Source organism: Bufo bufo, chromosome 1, assembly GCF_905171765.1.
Source record: "Bufo bufo chromosome 1, aBufBuf1.1, whole genome shotgun sequence".
Classification (NCBI taxonomy): Eukaryota; Metazoa; Chordata; class Amphibia; order Anura; family Bufonidae; genus Bufo; species Bufo bufo.
This window is the reverse complement of record NC_053389.1, coordinates 735,521,097-735,542,010: the sequence shown is the minus strand read 5'-3', so window position 1 is coordinate 735,542,010 and position 20,914 is coordinate 735,521,097. Positions and strand designations below refer to the sequence as shown.

The following is a 20,914-nucleotide window of genomic DNA, read 5'->3' as shown; positions in this document are numbered from 1 at the left end:
TGTTTTCAGTTTCTTCTGGGGCATGTTCAGTGCATACCCATAGTATGATTATATACAGTAGATAAAAATTAATACATACAAATGATAACTTAACACCATAACATTCACTTAAATATTCAAAATATTTCACAGATTCATTCTTAGACACAACCTCTCTTTAAAAGGGGTTGTCCGGGATCAGGGGCATTGTTATAATAGTACTACAGTGACATACATATGTCACACATGCATGTCCTACCTGCGCCACATATTTCTGAAGCCCCGTTTTGATACTGCAAATTATTGGCCGGAAGTGACTATTTTTATAAAATCTGTGATGTACCGGGTCCCTTGCAGGCGAGTGAAGCCTCTTCTGACTGCGCAGGGAGTCCGGTGACGTCACCGTCAGTCTAACTCATTATGCAGAGCGCATAACTAGGCGTGCGGTAACTAGGCTTGCAGACATTGTGCTAAGCCACGCCCCTCCGGCCCGGTGACGTCACCGGGCATGGATCTTTTAAATGAATGGAGGCAGAATGGAGACCGAGCTAGGAGGAGTTTATGGGCGTAAATATGGGGGCGGAATATGTTCTGCTGGAGGCGGGATATGTATGAGGGGGCGGATAGATGGAGGAGTGGACGATGTGCGGCAGGAGGCAGAATATGTATGAGGGGGGCAGGTGCAGAGACGACTTGAAAGACAGTAGAAACCAGGAGATGCTGCGCTGCGACACACAGTAATATAGTAGTAATAATTGAGTAAACTATTTTTGAAAAAATTATTTTGATCCCGGACAACCCCTTTATCTTTCAATTATATCTAAATCTGACCTGTCTTGATCAATATTGCAGTATAATGCAATAAAGGTTGTCCCTCCAAAAATATTCTACAGTTTTAAAGCCAGCTCCTGGATCTCAATACTTTAGTAATTGCATTTAATTAAAAATTAATTATAGCTACTGAGTTATTCAAGGAAATCTATCTGTATAACGCCACCTGCTGTTTGTTCTTATTCTAATTTCTCTGTCCTACTCATTGAGATGGAAGCACATGCTCAGCTCCATCTTTCAACTGCCAACAGCTGCAGCAGAAAGAATTTGCCTTGAGAACATGTCCCTTAAGTTGCCAGCTTGAATTAAATCTAGCAGAACAATTGGAGCAATGAATGTTTTTCATTTTTTACATTATTCATAGGCTAACCCCTTCAAATGCACCGTATCCTTCTGATTTCAAACCATTAAATAAAGTAGCATGCCTCAATGTAAATTGATATAAGGCCTCTTGCACACGAAAGTTTTTTTTTCCGTTTACGTTCCGTTTTTTTGCGTTCTGTGTACGGTCCGTAGACAGAACCATTTCAATGGGTCCGTGAAAAAAACGGAATGTACTCTGTATGCATTCTGTTTCCGTATTTTATAAGTCAATGGGGCTGTATTTTATAAGTCAATGGGGCTGTATTTTATAAGTCAATGGGGCTGTAAAAAAAAAACGGAACGGATACGGAATGCATCTGTATGTCTTCCGTATCCGTTCCGTTTTTGCGGAACCATCTATTAAAATTTTTATGCCCAGCCCAATTTTTCTATGCAAATACTGTATACTGTAACTGCCAAGCTTCTGTTTACGTTTGTGATCCCCAAAAAATGGAAACCAAACGGAAAAACGGAGCGGAACGAAAACACTGCTGAAACCAAAAATGGAAAAACAGATTTGTTTAAAACGGACCGCAAAACACTGAAAAAGCCATACAGTCGTGGACAAGAAGCCTAAATCGATATCTTAAATGTAAGCCAAGGAAGTTCTGAGGTCCTAATCACCTGACCTCTCAAACCCAATAGGGATTTAGATCTTTTATGACCATTATTGTATGAAAATGTCCAAAGTGTTATGTCAACAGTGGATTACAATGCCATGTGATTGCACCAACCAATAATATCATTCGTATAGTATACTCGCAGAAGGACCCGGCTTTGCACGGGTATATTTCATCTATTTCATTTTATCTTTCCGTGTGTCGTAAAAAGATATCGACAGTTTCCCCCATAACAGTGACCTCTACAGTACTTGCCCCTTTAACAATTACCTCCACAGTGCCTGCCCCTTTAACATTGACCTCCACAGTGACTGCCCCTTTCACAGTGACTGCCCCTTTCACAGTGACTGCCCCTTTCACAGTGACTGCCCCTTTCACAGTGACTGCCCCTTTCACAGTGACTGCCCCTTTCACAGTGACTGCCCCTTTAGCATTGACCACCCCTTTAACAGTGACCTTCATAGTGGCCGCCCCTTTAACAGTTACTTCCACAGTGCCCTTTTAACAGAGACCTCCACAGTGCCCGCCCCTTTAACAGTGACTTTCACAGTGCCCGCCCCTTTAACAGTGACTTTCACAGTGACCGCCCCTTTAACAGTGACTTTCACAGTGACCGCCCCTTTAACCGCCGCAGGACCGCCGTACGCAGGATTGCGTTATGGCGGCGGCCCTGCTATTCTGGGTGGACGCATATACGCGTCATCTCGCGAGAGGCGAGATTTCCTGTGAACGCGCGCACACAGGCGCGCGCGTTCACAGGATCGGAAGGTAAGCGAGTGGATCTCCAGCCTGCTAGCGGCGATCGTTCGCTGGCAGGCTGGAGATGCGATTTTTTTAACCCCTAACAGGTATATTAGACGCTGTTTTGATAACAGCGTCTAATATACCTGCTACCTGGTCCTCTGGTGGTCCCTTTTGTTTGGATCGACCACCAGAGGACACAGGCAGCTCAGTAATAAGTAGCACCAAGCACCACACTACACTACACCCCCCCCCCCCCGTCACTTATTAACCCCTTATTCACCCCTGATCACCCCATATAGACTCCCTGATCACCCCTTTGTCATTGATCACCCCCCTGTCATTGATCACCCCCTTGTAAGGCTCCATTTAGACGTCCGTAAGTTTTTTACGGATCCACTGATACATGGATCGGATCCGCAAAACACATACGGACGTCTGAATGGAGCCTTACAGGGGGGTGATCAATGACCGGGGTGATCACCCCATATAGACTCCCTGATCACCCCCCTGTCATTGATCACCCCCCTGTCATTGATCACCCCCCTGTAAGGCTCCATTCAGACGTCCGTATGTTTTTTACGGATCCACGGATACATGGATCGGATCCGCAAAACACATACAGACGTCTGACTAGAGCCTTACAGGGGGGTGATCACCCCATATAGACTCCCTGATCACTCCCCTGTCATTGATCACCCCCCTGTCATTGATTACCCCCCTGTAAGGCTCCATTCAGACGTCCGTATGTTTTTTACGGATCCACGGATACATGGATCGGATCCGCAAAACACATACGGACATCTGAATGGAGCCTTACAGGGGGGTGATCAATGACAGGGGGGTGATCAGGGAGTCTACAGTGACTTTCACAGTGCCCGCCCCTTTAACAGTGACTTTCACAGTGACCTCCCCTTTAACAGTGACTTTCCCAGTGACCGCCCCTTTAACAGTGACTTTTACAGTGCCGGCGCCTTAAACAGGGACCTTCATAGCGCCCGCCCCTTTAATAACAGTGACCTCCACAGTGCCCACCCATTTAATAACAGTGACCTCCACAGTGCCCGCCTCTTTAAGCCGTAAAGAAAAATGGCTGGGTTGTTATGGAAACCTGGAGTAAAACTGTGTTTATGGCAGAAAGACTTGCAGGCTTGTATTGGCTAATCTGGGTCATTTTTTGGGAATATCTCAGGAACGATACGTCCTAGAGAGCTGAGACCCGGTCTAAAACCTTCCCGGACACCTGATGTACCTGTGTGCCAAATTTGGTGAAGATCGGTCCAGTCGTTTGGTCGCGCATAAAGAACGTCCAGACAGACGTACAGACAGACAGAAACTCATTTTTATATATATAAGATATACAGTATGAACCTATACAAAAATAAACCCCTCATGCCTAAGTGTGAAAATACTCCTAATACCATAAGATATCTTTACTTAGATGTGAAAAATCTCCCACATACATAAATAGATAATTGTATTAATATTTTCTGAGATAACTTCTCAAAATCAATGTTTAGACCACCAAGTGCCAGCGTTTTATGTGTATTGATCCAATACCCTTCCTTCTTATTTAATCTGTGACCAATGAAGCATCTGACTGGCCGTAAATAAGCATCAATGAAGAAGTAAAAAAAAATGGTGGTTTTCTTTATCTGAGATGGTTATTTATGGCTTGCAGGACAACGTATTGAAGTTACTGTTAACTTGATTTATGGGTACAGCAAGAAAATCACATTAATTACAGCTCCTATAAGTAATTACACACTGCCCATTTTGTCTGATTGCCCATAACTAATGGATTTTTTTCTTGGTTGGTTGCAGATTTCATATGATTTTTAGCAATCCTCATTTGCTCTCTGTCACCACCTGTTGGTCACATTTGTGTGGGGCGTTCTATACAAGTGCGTTCCAAAAATGTTTTTTACAGCCAGTATCATAATTTAAAGCGAACCTGTTAGGACATTTTTTACCTCAAAACCACCACCAGTTTTTTTTACTGTAGGAGATTATGGTGGAAATTTTTCAAAGACCAGCATTTTACACTGGTCTATGATCTCCCCTGTGCTGCCGGAAGATGCGCCTAACTTATAATGACACATTTCAGGTAGATAACATATGAGGAAATTTGGAAGCCAAGTCATCACCATGAACTCATGTTCCCCACACCATTTGTGAACAGTGGTGAATAGGGGTCATCTTGGGGACTGTGAACAGTCCGGGACAATTTATGCCACATATACAGCAAGCTGCAATGTTTTGATACCTTCACTCCCCATGAGCATCAGTGATCCTTGGACAACCCTGTCCCCCTTGTATTATAGCGATATCCCTAAAGGGCAAGTAAATAGCCGTAAATGATGACTTACTTTGGTGGGGGGCTGTCAAACAGGTATAAATGCACCTGCGACAGTGACCCCCCAAGCAAGTTCACCAGAAGAGAAGCACAAATACGTAAAGATCAGTGTTTATAGCTTGAAGTGAACTGGACTACTCACTTCACTGGGGGGGCTGTCACATAGGTCAGTGGTCGCAAGCACCTAGGACAGTGAACCCCCCTGGCCAAGGTCGCTGGAATTCACTTGGACAAACAAGTACTTTTATAAAGGCAGTTATTACTCACTTCACTGGGGGGCTGCCAAACAGGTATAATGTAAGATACCTGAGACAGTACCCCCCCCTGGCCGAGTCAGCTTCTCCTGGTCTCCAAATTGGAAATCAGTATCTCCAGTCTTTAAAATAGGTATCTTCAAATATTTTATTAAACAAAGCTCTACGCGTTTCGGGGTTATGCAAAACCCCTTCCTCAGGAGCAAGGTATTCACTAATACATAAAATCAAAGAAACTCACATATTAAATAGATTCCTCTCACCAATGCATCTTGTTCCCACGCTCGAGAATCGAAAAAAAGGCGGGAAATTGCGTTCAAACACAGCCTCCGGTCAAGTGGAACGCATCCAGAGACCGGAAATCGCGCATCTAGCGCGACTTCCGGTTCTGTGGAACGCATGCCGGCTGTGTGTGGAACGCACGCCGGCTTTTACGGCTATTTACTTGCCCTTTAGGGATATCGCTATATCTCATTGTGCTTCTGTACGTAATTTTATGTTTGTGGGGATTTGGCGCTGTCTATGTGTATCTAGAAATTCTGACGGTCATTAACACTATAGACCAAATCTTACACATAATCATATCTTTCGCTACCTAAGTGTTTAACCTAGTGTTAACACTATTATTTTTTCGTGCAGCCTCCCCTATCATTGCTGTCCTTAACACTTAAACTTTTTTTTTTTAAATAATTAATATTCCAGTAATTCCTAGTCCCATCACCGTTGGCGCCTTACAAGTGGGATTTTCTTTGTACCAAGGTCTTCCTAACCTCCTTTCTTTTTTTCTGTTGCCTTTCTACCCCTTGTATTATTGCATTGACCAATTTTAGTAAGCAGGGCACACCAGGAACACCCCACAGGACCCATTTTTCCTGCTGACCAAAATATCCCACCTTGTAACATGTTCCCAAAACAAATAATTGCTATTCACCTCACCCTTTAATGTTATGGCTGATCAGTAGATGTCCCAGTGTTAGGGTTTATGAGACCTTGAAACAAGACTTGCTCCACACACCGGTAATTCTCAAGACTGGGTCTTAAATAATCCATTCCTGGATCAGCTCATACAATGAAAGTTTTGCAGTTCTCGGCAGTGTCGGCAATCTCCCTGAAGGACAGAAAGAGATGGCTGCACACTTTTAAATAATATAAGGAGACGATCGCAGGACATGACATGATCCCTGAGGGTGACTGACAGGTGGTCTGGGCTCAGTTACATCCTGTAAAGAGGAGTGAAGCTGATAATCCAGGGAAAATCCTAATAATCTTGAGCAAAAGTGTGAAAGTATTCATGTGTGTGTATATATATACTGTACATACATGCATGGACACATGAGATGGATAGATATGAGAGAGTAATGATGGGGATTTGCCGATTGACAGAGCACCGCGGTTACTTCAGTTGGCTTATGTGTGGCAGACCCCCCCCCCCACCGATATTAACCCCGTATTGACCAGCCTGTTTTAGGCCTTACTTACCAAGCGTTTTCTTCCTTTTTTCATCTTTGCCTTCCAAGAGCTATAACTTTTTTTTATTTTTCCGTCTATATGGCTGTTAGAGGGCTTGTTTTTTTGCGGGAAAAGTTTTTAATGTCGCCATTTTTAGGGTACACATAACTTTCTGATTAACGCTTATTAACTCTTTCTGGGAGGGAGATGGGAAAAACAGCAATACTGCCACTGCGTTTTTACAGCGTTTATTTTTTGGTATAAATAACATAATATCTTTATTCTCTGGGTCAGTACGATTAAAGTGATACCAAATACATTTTTTTCTTTTTTTTTTTTTTTTACGGTTTACTACTTTTTTGCAATAAAACCCCCATTTTTTCAAAAGGAAAAAAATGTTTTTGCATTGCTGCGTCCCAAGACCCATAACTTTTTTATTTTTCTATCTATGGAGTTGTGTGAGGGCTTGATTTTTGCGGGACGACTTTTATTTTTCATTGGTATAATTTTGAAGTAAATTACGCTTTTCGATCGCTTGTTATTAAGTTTTTTCGGTGACAACTAAGGGGATAATTAATATGATATTTATGTAGTCCGGGGCGTTACGGATCCAGCAATACCAAACATTTTTTTTGCAATTTTTTTCAGAGAGGTTGGTCCCCTACTCAGCACCCCCCTCTAAGAGTCTGGAGCCTCTGAACAGCTGCCATGTAATACTACATCTCTCCTGCAGTGCCTGCCACTGGGAAGATCCCTGGTTGTTGGTGGCTTCCCCCAGCTAAATCAGCTACTCCAAAAGTGACTTGATAGCTAAAATCAATCGGTAGCTTTAGTAAAAGTCGTAGTGTAGACCTAGCCTTAAAGGAGGAATAAGACCAAGAAACCCAAAGAAATTTGAGTTCTACATGGTTTCACTGCTTCATATGTGACCAATCAGAAATGGGATCAATTCTAATAACAGATTTATTTTTGGAAGTAACCATATATGATTTGCCAATTTTAACAGTATATTGATATTAAAGGGAGTCTGTCACCTAATCTGAGCATTTTAGACCGCTCAGATCAGGTTATAGACTCCTTGGCCCTCATTACAATGGTATCTTTATTTGTGCTGTCCCTCGCCGAGATCTTCCAAAAGAGACTTTTAAAACTTATGCTAATGAGGTTCGGCAAGTGCCCAGGCCCCTCGGCGATGTGCTCAGAAAACCACATCTCTTTCGCCTGCCCTCGTTTCCTATTATTACCTCCTCCTCTCCCTCACAAATCTCTCGCCTGCACCTCTCCATACTTGCCCCGCACCTGCGCACTGGTGTGCCCATTATGGGCAGAGGAAGAGGGAGTTCCACTGCGCATGCGCCGACATGCAGCTGTGGCTGGTTACTTCCACCGGCTGGATTTCAAGGTTCAGACCTGCGCATGCACAGTGCAACTCCCTGTTCCATAATGGGCACAGCAGTGAGCAGGTGCGGGGCAAGTGTGGAGCGGCTTAGGCAGAAAACGAGGGCGGACCAGAGGGGTGAAAGAGGTGTGATTTTCTGGGCACATCGTCGAGGGGCCTGGATACTTGCTGCAGTAATGCCGCCCCTGGGCACTTGCCGAACCTCATTAGCATAAGTTTTAAAAGTCTTTTTTGGAAGATCTCGGCGAGGGACAGCACAAATAAAGGTAACATTATAATGTGGGCAAAATGAGTCTATAACCTGATCTGAACGGTCTAACTAAAATGCTCAAAATAGGTGACAGACTCCCTTTAAATGGAAACCGTCACCAGAATTTTTGTGATTAAACCAATGAGTTTATAGCCCTTTCTCTAAAGAAAATAATTTTTCTATTGACAAGCATTGTCTGTAAATTGCATACCTGGAGTCACCGGCCGGTGTTGGACGGAGGTAGGTCATCACCTGACATACCGCTAGCCTACCTAGTGGACAATGTCATGGGCAAATAGGTGTGATAATACTCCAGCACCCCTCCAGTATGAGATGTTCAGCGAGCATTCACTGACATTAAAGTTCCCTAACCCAAACATAGTGAAACCTGATTTTGACAAGGGCATGTTAGGAACATTGAGAAGCTTCCTGCTCCTCTCTTCTGTGCCCCTCATGCTGTTTCATTGAAGCACTGAATGAGAAGCTGCAGCTTCATCCCCCTCCTCCTTTCTCCTTCCTTCTAGTCACTGATTTACAGAAAGATTTATTTGCCAGCTTAAAGGGGTTATCACATGACTAATGTAAAAAATTTAAATCATATCAAATCATATAGGTGTCATATAGTACATGATAACCTCTTTCTAAAAAAGCTAGAACCAGCCCTGTACTTCACATGGGTCCAGAGATCTCCCCATTCATTGCTCTGCTAGATTTATATCAAGCTGAAAGCTCAAGGGGAGTGTCTTTTCTGCTGGAGCTAAGGGTGTGTGTTTCAGCTCTACCTATCACAGCACAGGAGGCAGTCCAAGGATAGAACTGAGCATGTGCGGCCTTCTCAGTGAGCAGGTCAAAGAAATAATAAAAAAAACTGCAGGTGGCGCTATACAGATAGATTTTATTGAATATCTCAGTGGCTATACTAAATTTGTAATTACATGCAATTACAAAAGTATTCAGATAAAGGTTTGTGAACTTTTACAGAGAGCCTGCAGACTGTGAAAGGAGACCTACAAGCTAGGTGAAGGTATGACTTCCTCCTGAGTTTGTTTCTGAATTTATTTTTTATCCTTATTTTTATTAGAATTATATGAATCTATGACTGTTTTACCAGTAAATATTAATTATTTTTATTTGTCTATATATTACAGATGAAGAAATTTGCACATGCAAATATACTGGTTGGATTGAAACAATATTATGACGACTTGGATTTTAAGAACATTATGGATTTTGTGCAAGAAAAGGTTTGTAGACGCATGCTGACAGATATAGTCAAGCCTGTCAGTACATATAAAATACTCTTCTGATATTGTACAGTATGTTTTACATTTTAGATTTCTTGATACAATCAGGGTCAGGAAGGTTGAAGGTCATGACACAAACTACTTAGATGTTATAAGGGATTTTCTGAGATTTTAAAAAATCCTTGTACATAAAATAGAATAGTATACTTACTAGGCAGATCACCCACCACCAGTCTCCTTGAATCCAACCCCATGACTTATCATTGATTACGATATTGCTACTGCATACCTGTCACGAATGATGTTGCAGATAGCTGGAACTTATGAATAAACGTCCGACTGGCTCTATCCCAAACTAAGGAGCATATAGGTGAGCCCTATAAAACCCTAGGAGCTCTCCCTGACTGCTATTCCCATGCAAGAATCTCAATGGTAGACAATTGCATGCCCACGTACCTGAGACTGTGTGACACCTGAAAACCCTATAATAGTGAGGAGACACGACCACCGGCTCCCTGCACTTAATACGGACGGAGTCAGGGTCACCTAGAATCAAGCCAGCAAGGAAACACAATACATGAAAAGACTTATCTGAGTAAACAGCAGCAGCAGCCTCCAGCAGTGAACACTTCATCCAGGAAGTAGTATAAACCGCAAAGTGAGGCAGTGTGGGAGGGAATATAAAGGGAGACAATTAGTCTAAATAGGTGACACCTGGGAGAAGGAAAGGAGATGACAAAGTGAAACCAAAACAAAGAACATCATGCAAGAGGTAGAGAAGGACGTCTGCCAGACCTTCTCACAGAACTGGCGGTGATAATACCTCCCAACCGTCTGGGTAGTCAGAGGGACGCTTATTGTTCATTGTGTGAACAATATATATATTTTTGCATATCTATACAGTTGAATTCAAATAGTTTATAAACATTCATTATAGCTTCATTATCAGTTTGATAAAAATTTAGCTATATTGATTGTTTAGGAGCTGTCAGTAGTTCAAAGATATGGGCTAGAGATCGAGCCAGCACTGCAGCTCTTTGATGGGATCATTGAGAAGTTAAAAACTATTGAAAATTAATAAAGACTAATGGAAAGACGGATTTATAGCCTAAAATAAGTAGAATGCAATAATGCAACACGCTTCTAAGGGCTTCCATAGCCTTCTAAGGTAACCTGTCACCAATCTATAAACAGTATGTTATAGAACAGGAAGAGCTGAGCAGATTGATATATAGTCTTATGGAAAAAGATACAGTAAAACCTAATTTATTCATTTAAATTCCTACTTATTCTATACTTTGAAGTCAAGAAGGCGGTCCTATCAGTGTTTGACAGCCTTTCCTCTATGTTTGTGCATACAGAGAGAGCTGTCAATCACTGATAGGACTATCTCCGCCTACTTCAAAGCTTAGAATGAGCAGGAATTTAAATGAATGAAATGCAAGTTATACTGTATCTTTTCCCATAAACTATATATCAATCTGCTCAGCTTCTCCTGCTCTATAACATGCTGCCTGTAGCTCAAACACCATGTTCAAAGTGACATGTTCCCTTTAAATATTAGCACAAAACTTAAGTGAATATAGACATTTTACAAATGCATTTGCACTAAATGATGGGATGATGTATAATGTTTACTCTAATATACAGTTATGAACCAGGTAGATAATTTATAGAGCAATATGGTAAGTTTAGCAATGCACTATTGCCCTATTACCAGTTATATTACAAGTTTATTTTTCTATTGAATGTAAATGATGTCACTGAGATGTGGATGACTGATTCATTGGCTTTATGTACATGGTAAGATTTTGGATTGGGTGTTTGCTCTGATAAAAGACCTTTTATAAGAGCAAAACGGATAGAATCAGCTTTTCTAGTTGAGAGGACTTGGGGGGACTTTTGTGTGGGTACTATTTCTATTATAGACACTAGTTAATACACTGCGTGCAGAATTATTAGGCAAATGAGTATTTTGACCACATCATCCTCTTTATGCATGTTGTCTTACTCCAAGCTGTATAGGCTCGAAAGCCTACTACCAATTAAGCATATTAGGTGATGTGCATCTCTGTAATGAGAAGGGGTGTGGTCTAATGACATCAACACCCTATATTAGGTGTGCATAATTATTAGGCAACTTCCTTTCCTTTGGCAAAATGGGTCAAAAGAAGGACTTGACAGGCTCAGAAAGGTCAAAAATAGTGAGATATCTTGCAGAGGGATGCAGCACTCTTAAAATTGCAAAGCTTCTGAAGCGTGATCATCGAACAATCAAGCGTTTCATTCAAAATAGTCAACAGGGTCGCAAGAAGCGTGTGGAAAAACCAAGGCGCAAAATAACTGCCCATGAACTGAGAAAAGTCAAGCGTGCAGCTGCCAAGATGCCACTTGCCACCAGTTTGGCCATATTTCAGAGCTGCAACATCACTGGAGTGCCCAAATCCACAAGGTGTGCAATACTCAGAGACATGGCCAAGGTAAGAAAGGCTGAAAGACGACCACCACTGAACAAGAAACACAAGCTGAAACGTCAAGACTGGGCCAAGAAATATCTCAAGACTGATTTTTCTAAGGTTTTATGGACTGATGAAATGAGAGTGAGTCTTGATGGGCCCGTGGCTGGATTGGTAAAGGGCAGAGAGCTCCAGTCCGACTCAGACGCCAGCAAGGTGGAGGTGGAGTACTGGTTTGGGCTGGTATCATCAAAGATGAGCTTGTGGGGCCTTTTCGGGTTGAGGATGGAGTCAAGCTCAACTCCCAGTCCTACTGCCAGTTTCTGGAAGACACCTTCTTCAAGCAGTGGTACAGGAAGAAGTCTGCATCCTTCAAGAAAAACATGATTTTCATGCAGGACAATGCTCCATCACACGCGTCCAAGTACTCCACAGCGTGGCTGGCAAGAAAGGGTATAAAAGAAGAAAATCTAATGACATGGCCTCCTTGTTCACCTGATCTGAACCCCATTGAGAACCTGTGGTCCATCATCAAATGTGAGATTTACAAGGAGGGAAAACAGTACACCTCTCTGAACAGTGTCTGGGAGGCTGTGGTTGCTGCTGCACGCAATGTTGATGGTGAACAGATCAAAACACTGACAGAATCCATGGATGGCAGGCTTTTGAGTGTCCTTGCAAAGAAAGGTGGCTATATTGGTCACTGATTTGTTTTTGTTTTGTTTTTGAATGTCAGAAATGTATATTTGTGAATGTTGAGATGTTATATTGGTTTCACTGGTAAAAATAAATAATTGAAATGGGTATATATTTGTTTTTTGTTAAGTTGCCTAATAATTATGCACAGTAATAGTCACCTGCACACACAGATATCCCCCTAAAATAGCTAAAACTAAAAACAAACTAAAAACTACTTCCAAAAATATTCAGCTTTGATATTAATGAGTTTTTTGGGTTCATTGAGAACATGGTTGTTGTTCAATAATAAAATTAATCCTCAAAAATACAACTTGCCTAATAATTCTGCACTCCCTGTATACATGATGAGTGCCAGTCTTTTAGTACTTAATATACGCTCCTCTTGGTTTCTGGGAAAACTATATGCAAATTAGCATGTCTAATTTCAGCTGGTATCAGAAAGAATAATCTTTCTCATCCTTTTTGTCAGAAAAGCTAATTTAAATATTTTTTGTGTTCCTCATAAAAAAAAAGATGACATCATTCTATCTGATGCAAGCTGATGTTAGACATTCTAATTTGAAAGTGATCATATATTCTAAGTGGTCTCCAAAATAGAAATGGTACCCAGCCAGAGGTCCCCATAAGACTTCTCAACTAGAAAAGCTGATTCTATCTGCTTTGGTATGATAAAGGGCTTTTGTTCTGGAATTGCCATTTGCAAGTATGAGAATGGCTTAGGTTTTATCCTAGTTATGCTAGGAAACCTCTTTAAAGGTGGATCAATGATTGGAAGACTACACTGCAGTTCTTCAGCTTTTTTAATTCTTTTTGAAAGAAAGCTGAATTGTGCATGTTTTTCACATGTGTAACTCTCTTGATTTGCTTGAAATGAATTGCAAAATATTTGGGTTTGTTAGAATCCAATTTGGATAATTCAGGATGAATTCCAAATTCTTAGAATTCATTTGCTTAACTCTAGTATCCATATTTATACATCTGCTTCATAGTTCGATTCCCCCCCCCCCTTTTTCCACTAAGTTATTGGTGATAGCTTCAAACTGTTCTGTCAGTGCTTTTTCATAATAAGATTTTTTTTCTCTGTTGCTATGCTTGTATACCCACAGAATTCTTATCTGAAAAAGAGACATGCATGCTAGTCACCTTTCCAAAAGGAAAGGAAAACTGCCTCACACCCGGAACCCAGCTCTTTCTGGGTAACTACCCTTTTACAGAGCTGAGCAAATAAACTTTGGCTGCCTGTGAGGCCTTGGTTGGGGCACTGTTTGTTCCCAGACGGGCATTGCCTTGCCTTGCCTCTGCGCACGTACTTTGCATACTGGGCTCTCTCTATAAAGAGAAAGAGTCCCTGCACAGACAATATACAGTATGTCACAAAAGTGAGTACACCCCTCACGTTTCTGTAAATATTTAATATATCTTTTCATGGGACAACACTGAAGATAAGACACTTTGATGCAATGTAAAGTAGTCAGTGTACAGCTTGTATAACAGTGTAAATATGGTGTGCCCTCAAAATAACTCTACACACAGCCATTAATGTCTAAACCGCTGGCAGCAAATTGTGCCCAATTAGCCATTCCCTCCCGGGTGTCATCTGACTCGTTAGTGTTACAAGGCCTCAGGTGAGAATGGGGAGCAGGTGTGTTAAATTTGGTGATATCGTTCTCACACTCTCTCATACTGGTCACTGGAAGTTCAACATGGCTCCTCGTGGCAAAGAACTCTCTGAGGATCTGAAAAAAAGAATTGTTGCTCTACATGGCCTAGGCTATAAGAAGATTGCCAACACCCTGAAACTGGGCCGTAGCACGGTCACCAAGACCATATAGTGGTTTAAAAAGACAGGTTCCACTCAGAACAGGCCTCGCCATGGTCGACCAAAGAAGTTGAGTGCTTGTGCTCAGTGTCATATCCAGAGGTTGTCTTTTCAAAATAGACTTATGAGTGCTGCTAGCATTGCTGCAGAGGTTAAAGGAGTGGGGAGTCAGCCTGTCAGTGCTCAGAACATACTCCACACACTGCATTAAATTGGTCTGTATGGCTGTCGTCCCAGAAGGAAGATGATGCACAAGAAAGCCCGCAAACAGTTTGCTGAAGACAAGCAGACTTAAGACATGGATTACTGGAACCATGTCCTGTGGTCTGATGAGACCAAGATAAACCTATTTGCTTCAGATGGTGACAAGCGTGTGTGGTGTCAACCAGGTGAGGAGTACAAAGACAAGTGTGTCTTGCCTACAGTTAAGCATGGTGGTGGGGGTATCATGGTTTGGGGCTGCATGAGTGTTGCCGGCTGTGGGGAGCTACAGTTTGAGGGAACCATAAATGCCAACATGTACTGTGACTTACTGAAGCAGTGCATGATCCCCTCCCTTCGGAAAGTGGGCCGCAGGGCAGTATTCCAACATGATTATGACCCCAAACACACCCCCAAGAAGACCACTGCCTTGCTAAAGAAAGTGAGGGTAAAGGTGCTGGACTGGTCAAGCATGTCTCCAGACCTAAGCCTTATTGAGCATCTGTTGGGCATCCTGAAACGGAAGGTGAAGGATCTCAAGGTCTCTAACATCCACAAGCTCTGTGATGTCATCATAAATGAGTGGAATTGGATTCCAGTGGCAACCTGTGAAGCTCTAGTGAACTCCATGCCCAAGAGAGTTAATGCAGTGCTGAAAAATAATGGTGGCCACACAAAATATTGACAATTTGGGCACAATTTGGCCATTTTCACTTAGAGGTGTACACACTTTTGTTGCCAGCGGTTTACATAATAATGGCTGTGTGTTGAGTTATTTTGAGGGCACACCAAATTTACACTGTTATACAAGCTGTACACTGAATTCTTTCCATTGTATCAAACTGTCACATCTTCAGTGTTGTCCCATGAAAAGATATATTAAAATATTTACAGAAATGTGAGGGGTGTACTCACTTTTGTGAGATAGTGTGTGTGTGTGTGTGTATGTGTATGTGTGTGTGTATATATATATATATATATATATATATATATATATATATACACTCACCTAAAGAATTATTAGGAACACCATACTAATACGGTGTTGGACCCCCTTTTGCCTTCAGAACAGCCTTAATTCTACCTGGCATTGATTCAACAAGGTGCTGATAGCATTCTTTAGAAATGTTGGCCCATATTGATAGGATAGCATCTTGCAGTTGATGGAGATTTGAGGGATGCACATCCAGGAGCTTTCCACCACATCCCAAAGATGCTCTATTGGGTTGAGATCTGGTGACTGTGGGGGCCATTTTAGTACAGTGAACTAATCGTCATGTTCAAGAAACCAATTTGAAATGATTCAAGCTTTGTGACATGGTGCATTATCCTGCTGGAAGTAGCCATCAGATGATGGATACATGTTCTCATTCTGTTTACGCCAAATTCGGACTCTACCATTTGAATGTCTCAACAGAAATCGAGACTCATCAGACCAGGCAACATTTTTCCAGTCTTCAACAGTCCATTTTTGGTGAGCTCTTGCAAATTGTAGCCTCTTTTTCCTATTTGTAGTGGAGATGAGTGGTACCCGGTGGGGTCTTCTGCTGTTGTAGCCCATCCGCCTCAAGGTTGTGCGTGTTGTGGCTTCACAAATGCTTTGCTGCATACCTCGGTTGTAACGAGTGGTTATTTCAGTCAACGTTGCTCTTCTATCAGCTTGAATCAGTCGGCCCATTCTCCTCTGACCTCTAGCATCCACAAGGCATTTTTGCCTACAGGACTGCCGCATACTGGATGTTTTTCCCTTTTCACACCATTCTTTGTAAACCCTAGAAATGGTTGTGCGTGAAAATCCCAGTAACTGAGCAGATTGTGAAATACTCAGACCGGCCCGTCTGGCACCAACAACCATGCCACGCTCAAAATTGCTTAAATCACCTTTCTTTCCCATTCTGACATTCAGTTTGGAGTTCAGGAGATTGTCTTGACCAGGACCACCGCCCTAAATGCATTGAAGCAACTGCCATGTGATTGGTTGACTAGATAATTGCATCAATGAGAAATAGAACAGGGGTTCCTAATAATTCTTTAGGTGAGTGTGTGTGTGTGTGTGTGTGTGTGTATATATGTATATATATATATATATATATATATATATATATATATATTTTGTGCGGGGTTGCTCTGATAGACACTTGGTAGCTGTGCAGGAAGCAAGGACACAGACAGGATAAAGTCCAATTTTAGTGTTTTCATTTCATGTTTTTAAACATAAGAATCATTGGCTTCCTTAGATAGTTCTCCCCCAACCTAATCATCCTAGTTTTTTTTTTTTTTAAACACCTGACATGGAAAAGGATCTAGGAATTTTAATAAACAGCAAACTAAGCTGCAAAAAACTGTGTCAGGCAGCTGCTGCCAAGGCCAATAAGATAATGTGTTGCATAAAAAGGGGCATAGATGCTCGTGATGAGAACATATTCCTACTACTTTACAAATCATTAGTCAGACCAGACATGGAGTACTGTGTACAGTTCTGGGCTCCAGTGAACAAGGCAGACATAGCAGAGCTAGAGAGGGTCCAGAGGAGGGCAACTAAAGTAATAACTGGAATGGGGCAACTACAGTACCCTGAAAGATTATCAAAATTAGGGTTATTCACATTAATAAAAAGACGACTGAGGGGAGATCTAATTACTATGTATAAATATATCAGGGGGCAGTACAGAGATCTATCCCATCATATATTTATCCCCAGGACTGTGACTGTGACGAGGGGACATCCTCTGCGTCTGGAGGAAAGAAGGTTTGTACACAAACATAGAAAAGGATTCTTTACGGTAAGAGCAGTGAGACTATGGAACTCTCTGCCTGAGGAGGTGGTGATGGTGAGTACAATAAAGGAATTCAAGAGGGGCCTGAATGTATTTATGGAGCTTAATAATATTACAGGCTATAGCTACTAGAGAGGGGTCGTTGATCCAGGGAGTTATTCTGATTGCCTGATTGGAGTCGGGAAGGAATTTTTTATTCCCCTAAAGTGAGGAAAATTGGCTTCTACCTCACAGGTTTTTTTTTTTGCCTTCCTCTGGATCAACTTGCAGGATAACAGGCCGAACTGGATGGACAAATGTCTTTTTTCGGCCTTATGTACTATGTTACTATGTTACCTCCAAGTACTTCTTTTACAGTCCACTTTTGCTTTTTTCAAGTTATGTAAATTAAATGCTTACCTCATCACTTCCTATTCCTAACCCCACCTCCCGTTACATGAGTGACAGAATCTAAAGATCCTACCCTTCTCCCGAACTCACGTCCCAAATCCTGCGCATGTGCAGAACCAGTTGCCTCACTCCTCATCTCACACTGATCATATATTGTATACTGCGCAGCTGCAAGACTCAGTCTTTTTGGGTATGAGTCTATCAGCATGGCACATTTTGACTTGGCAAGATTTGTCCACTCTTCTTGGCAAAAACACTCCAAATGTGAGAGATTGCAAGGGCATCTCCTGTGCACAGCCCTCTTCAGATCACCCCACAGATTTTCAATCGGATTCAGGTCTGGGCTCTGGCTGGGCCATTCCAAAACTTTAATCTTCTTCTGGTGAAGCCATTCCTTTGTTGATTTGGATGTATTCTTTGGGTCGTTGTCATGCTGAAAGATGAAGTTCCTCTTCATGTTCAGCTTTCTAGCAGAAGCCTGAAGGTTTTGTGCCAATATTGACTGGTATTTGGAACTGTTCATAATTCCCTCTAGCTTAACTAAGGCCCCAGTTCCAGCTGAAGAAAAACAGCCCCAAAGACATGATGCTTCCACCACCATGCTTCACCGTGGGTATGGTGTTCTTTTGGTGATGTGCAGTGTTGTTTTTGCACCAAACATATTTTTTGGAATTATGGCCAAAAAATTCAACCTTGGTTTCATCCGAACATAACACCTTTTCCCACATGCTTTTGGGAGACTTCAGATGTGTTTTTGCAAAATGTAGCCTGGCTTGGATGTTTTTCTTCGTAAGAAAATGCTTTCGTCTTGCCATTCTACCCCATACCCCAGACATATGAAGAATACGGGAGATTGTTGTCACATGTACCACACAGCCAGTACTTGCCAGATAGAAACATAGAATGTGTCGGCAGATAAGAACCATTTGGCCCATCTAGTCTGCCCAATATACTGAATACTATGAATAGCCCTTGGCTCTATCTTATATGAAGGATGGCCTTATGCCTATCCCATGCATGCTTAAACTCCTTCACTGTATTTTCAGCTACCACTTCTGCAGGAAGGCTATTCCATGCATCCACTACTCTCTCAGTAAAGTAATACTTCCTGATAATACTTTTAAACCTTTGCCCCTCTAATTTAAAACTATGTCCTCTTGTAGCAGTTTTTCTTCTTTTAAATATTCTCTCCTCTTTTACCTTGTTGATTCCCTTTATGTATTTAAAAGTTTCTATCATATCCCCTCTGTCTCGTCTTTCTTCCAAGCTATACATGTTAAGGTCCTTTAATCCTTCCTGGTAAGTTTTATCCTGCAATCCATGTACTAGTTTAGTAGCTCTTCCCTGAACTCTCTCCAAAGTATCAATATCCTTCTGGAGATATGGTCTCCAGTACTGAGCACAATACTCCAAATGAGGTCTCACTAGTGCTCTGTAGAGCGGCATGAGACCCTCCCTCTTTCTACTGGTAATGCCTCTTCCTATACACCCAAGCATTCTGCTAGCATTTCCTGCTGCTCTATGACATTGTCTGCCTACCTTTTAAGTCTTCTGAAATAATGACCCCTAAATCCCTTTCCTCAGATACTGAGGTTAGGACTGTATCACTAATTTTATATTCTGATCTTGGGTTTTTACGCCCCAGGTGCATTATCTTGCACTTTTCAACATTAAATTTGAGTTGCCAGATTTTTGACCATTCCTCTAGTTTTCCTAAATCCTTTTCCATTTGGTGTATCCCTCCAGGAACTTCAACCCTGTTACAAATCTTTGTGTCATCAGCAAAAACACACACCTTACCATCGAGGCCTTCTGAAATTTCGCTGATAAATATATTAAACAATATGGGTCCCAGAACAGATCCCTGAGGTACCCCACTGGTAACAAGACCATAGTCTGAATATACTCCATTGACTACAACCCTCTGCTGTCTCTCCCTCAGCCACTGCCTAATCCATTCAACAATATGGGAGTCCAAGCACAAAGGCTGCAATTTATTGATAAGCCTTCTATGTGGGACAGTATCAACTAAAGTCTAGATAAGCGATGTCTACTGCACCTCCGCCATCTATTATTTTAGTCACCCAATCAAAAAAATCAATATGATTACTTTGACATGATATCCCTGAAGTAAACCCATGCTGTTTTCATCTTTCAATCCATGGGATTTTAGATCTTCCACAATCCTTTCCTTAACTATGGTTTCCATTAATTTCCCCACTATTGATGTCAGGCTTACTGGCCTATAGTTGCCCGATTCCTCCCTACTACCTTTTTATGTGAATGGGCACAACATTTGCTAATTTCCAATCTTCTGGGACTAATCCTGTTACCAGTGATTGTTTAAATAAATCTGTTAATGTATCTGTAAAGAATAAATCAAGGCAATTGGACTTACTGTAGCTTTCTTGAAAACATTTCACTCATTCTTCCAACGAGCTTTCTCAATTCTGAGTGACTGTACAAGAATTCTTTGAACTCTTGTACAGTCACTCACAAAATTTTGCAAGTACTTTGAACTGTTCACTGAGGACATTCGTTCCCTTGAGAGAAAGATGCAAGCCATCTTTCTTGTACAGTTCTTTTCCATTCCAACGAGAGCTAACATGAGACACAAAGCCAAACCCTTGGTCCAGACACCATTCAACAAACAAGCCACACATTGAATTTTTTAATGCGCATCTTCCTGTCATGCTGAAGGTTATGCACAGGCAAAACTGCAAAGAATGAAACAGTTTATGCAACCTCCCGTATATCATTTCCAAGTGTGTGAAAAGCTTCCTTCACATTTGAAACCTCATTGCAAGCCAGAATATTTGTCCCAAGATTCCTGCAGCTCCTTTAATGTTGCTGTAGGCCTCTTGGTAGCCTCCCAGACCAGTTTTCTTCTCGTCTTTTCATCGATTTTGGAGGGACGTCCAGTTCTTGGTAATATCACTGTTGTGCCATTTTTTTCTCCACTTGGTGATGACTCTCTTCACTGTGTTCCATGGTATATCTTATGCTTTGGAAATTCTTTTGTACCCTTCTGACTGATACCTTTTAGCAATGAGATCCCTTTGATGCTTTGGAAGCTCTCTGTGGAC

The 20,914-nt window shown here is 41.7% G+C and overlaps 1 protein-coding gene across 2 annotated transcripts in view; it reads left to right on the top strand.

Annotated features, from left to right (window-relative positions):
• Positions 1-20,914, top strand: part of LOC120986078 (tetraspanin-15-like) — a 249,986-nt gene that overhangs the window by 137,237 nt on the left and 91,835 nt on the right. For both annotated transcript variants that reach the window (XM_040414403.1, XM_040414402.1), the window contains exon 4: positions 9,391-9,486. In XM_040414403.1, the coding sequence (XP_040270337.1) occupies positions 9,391-9,486 (96 nt within the window). The remainder of the gene's footprint in view (positions 1-9,390; positions 9,487-20,914) is intronic.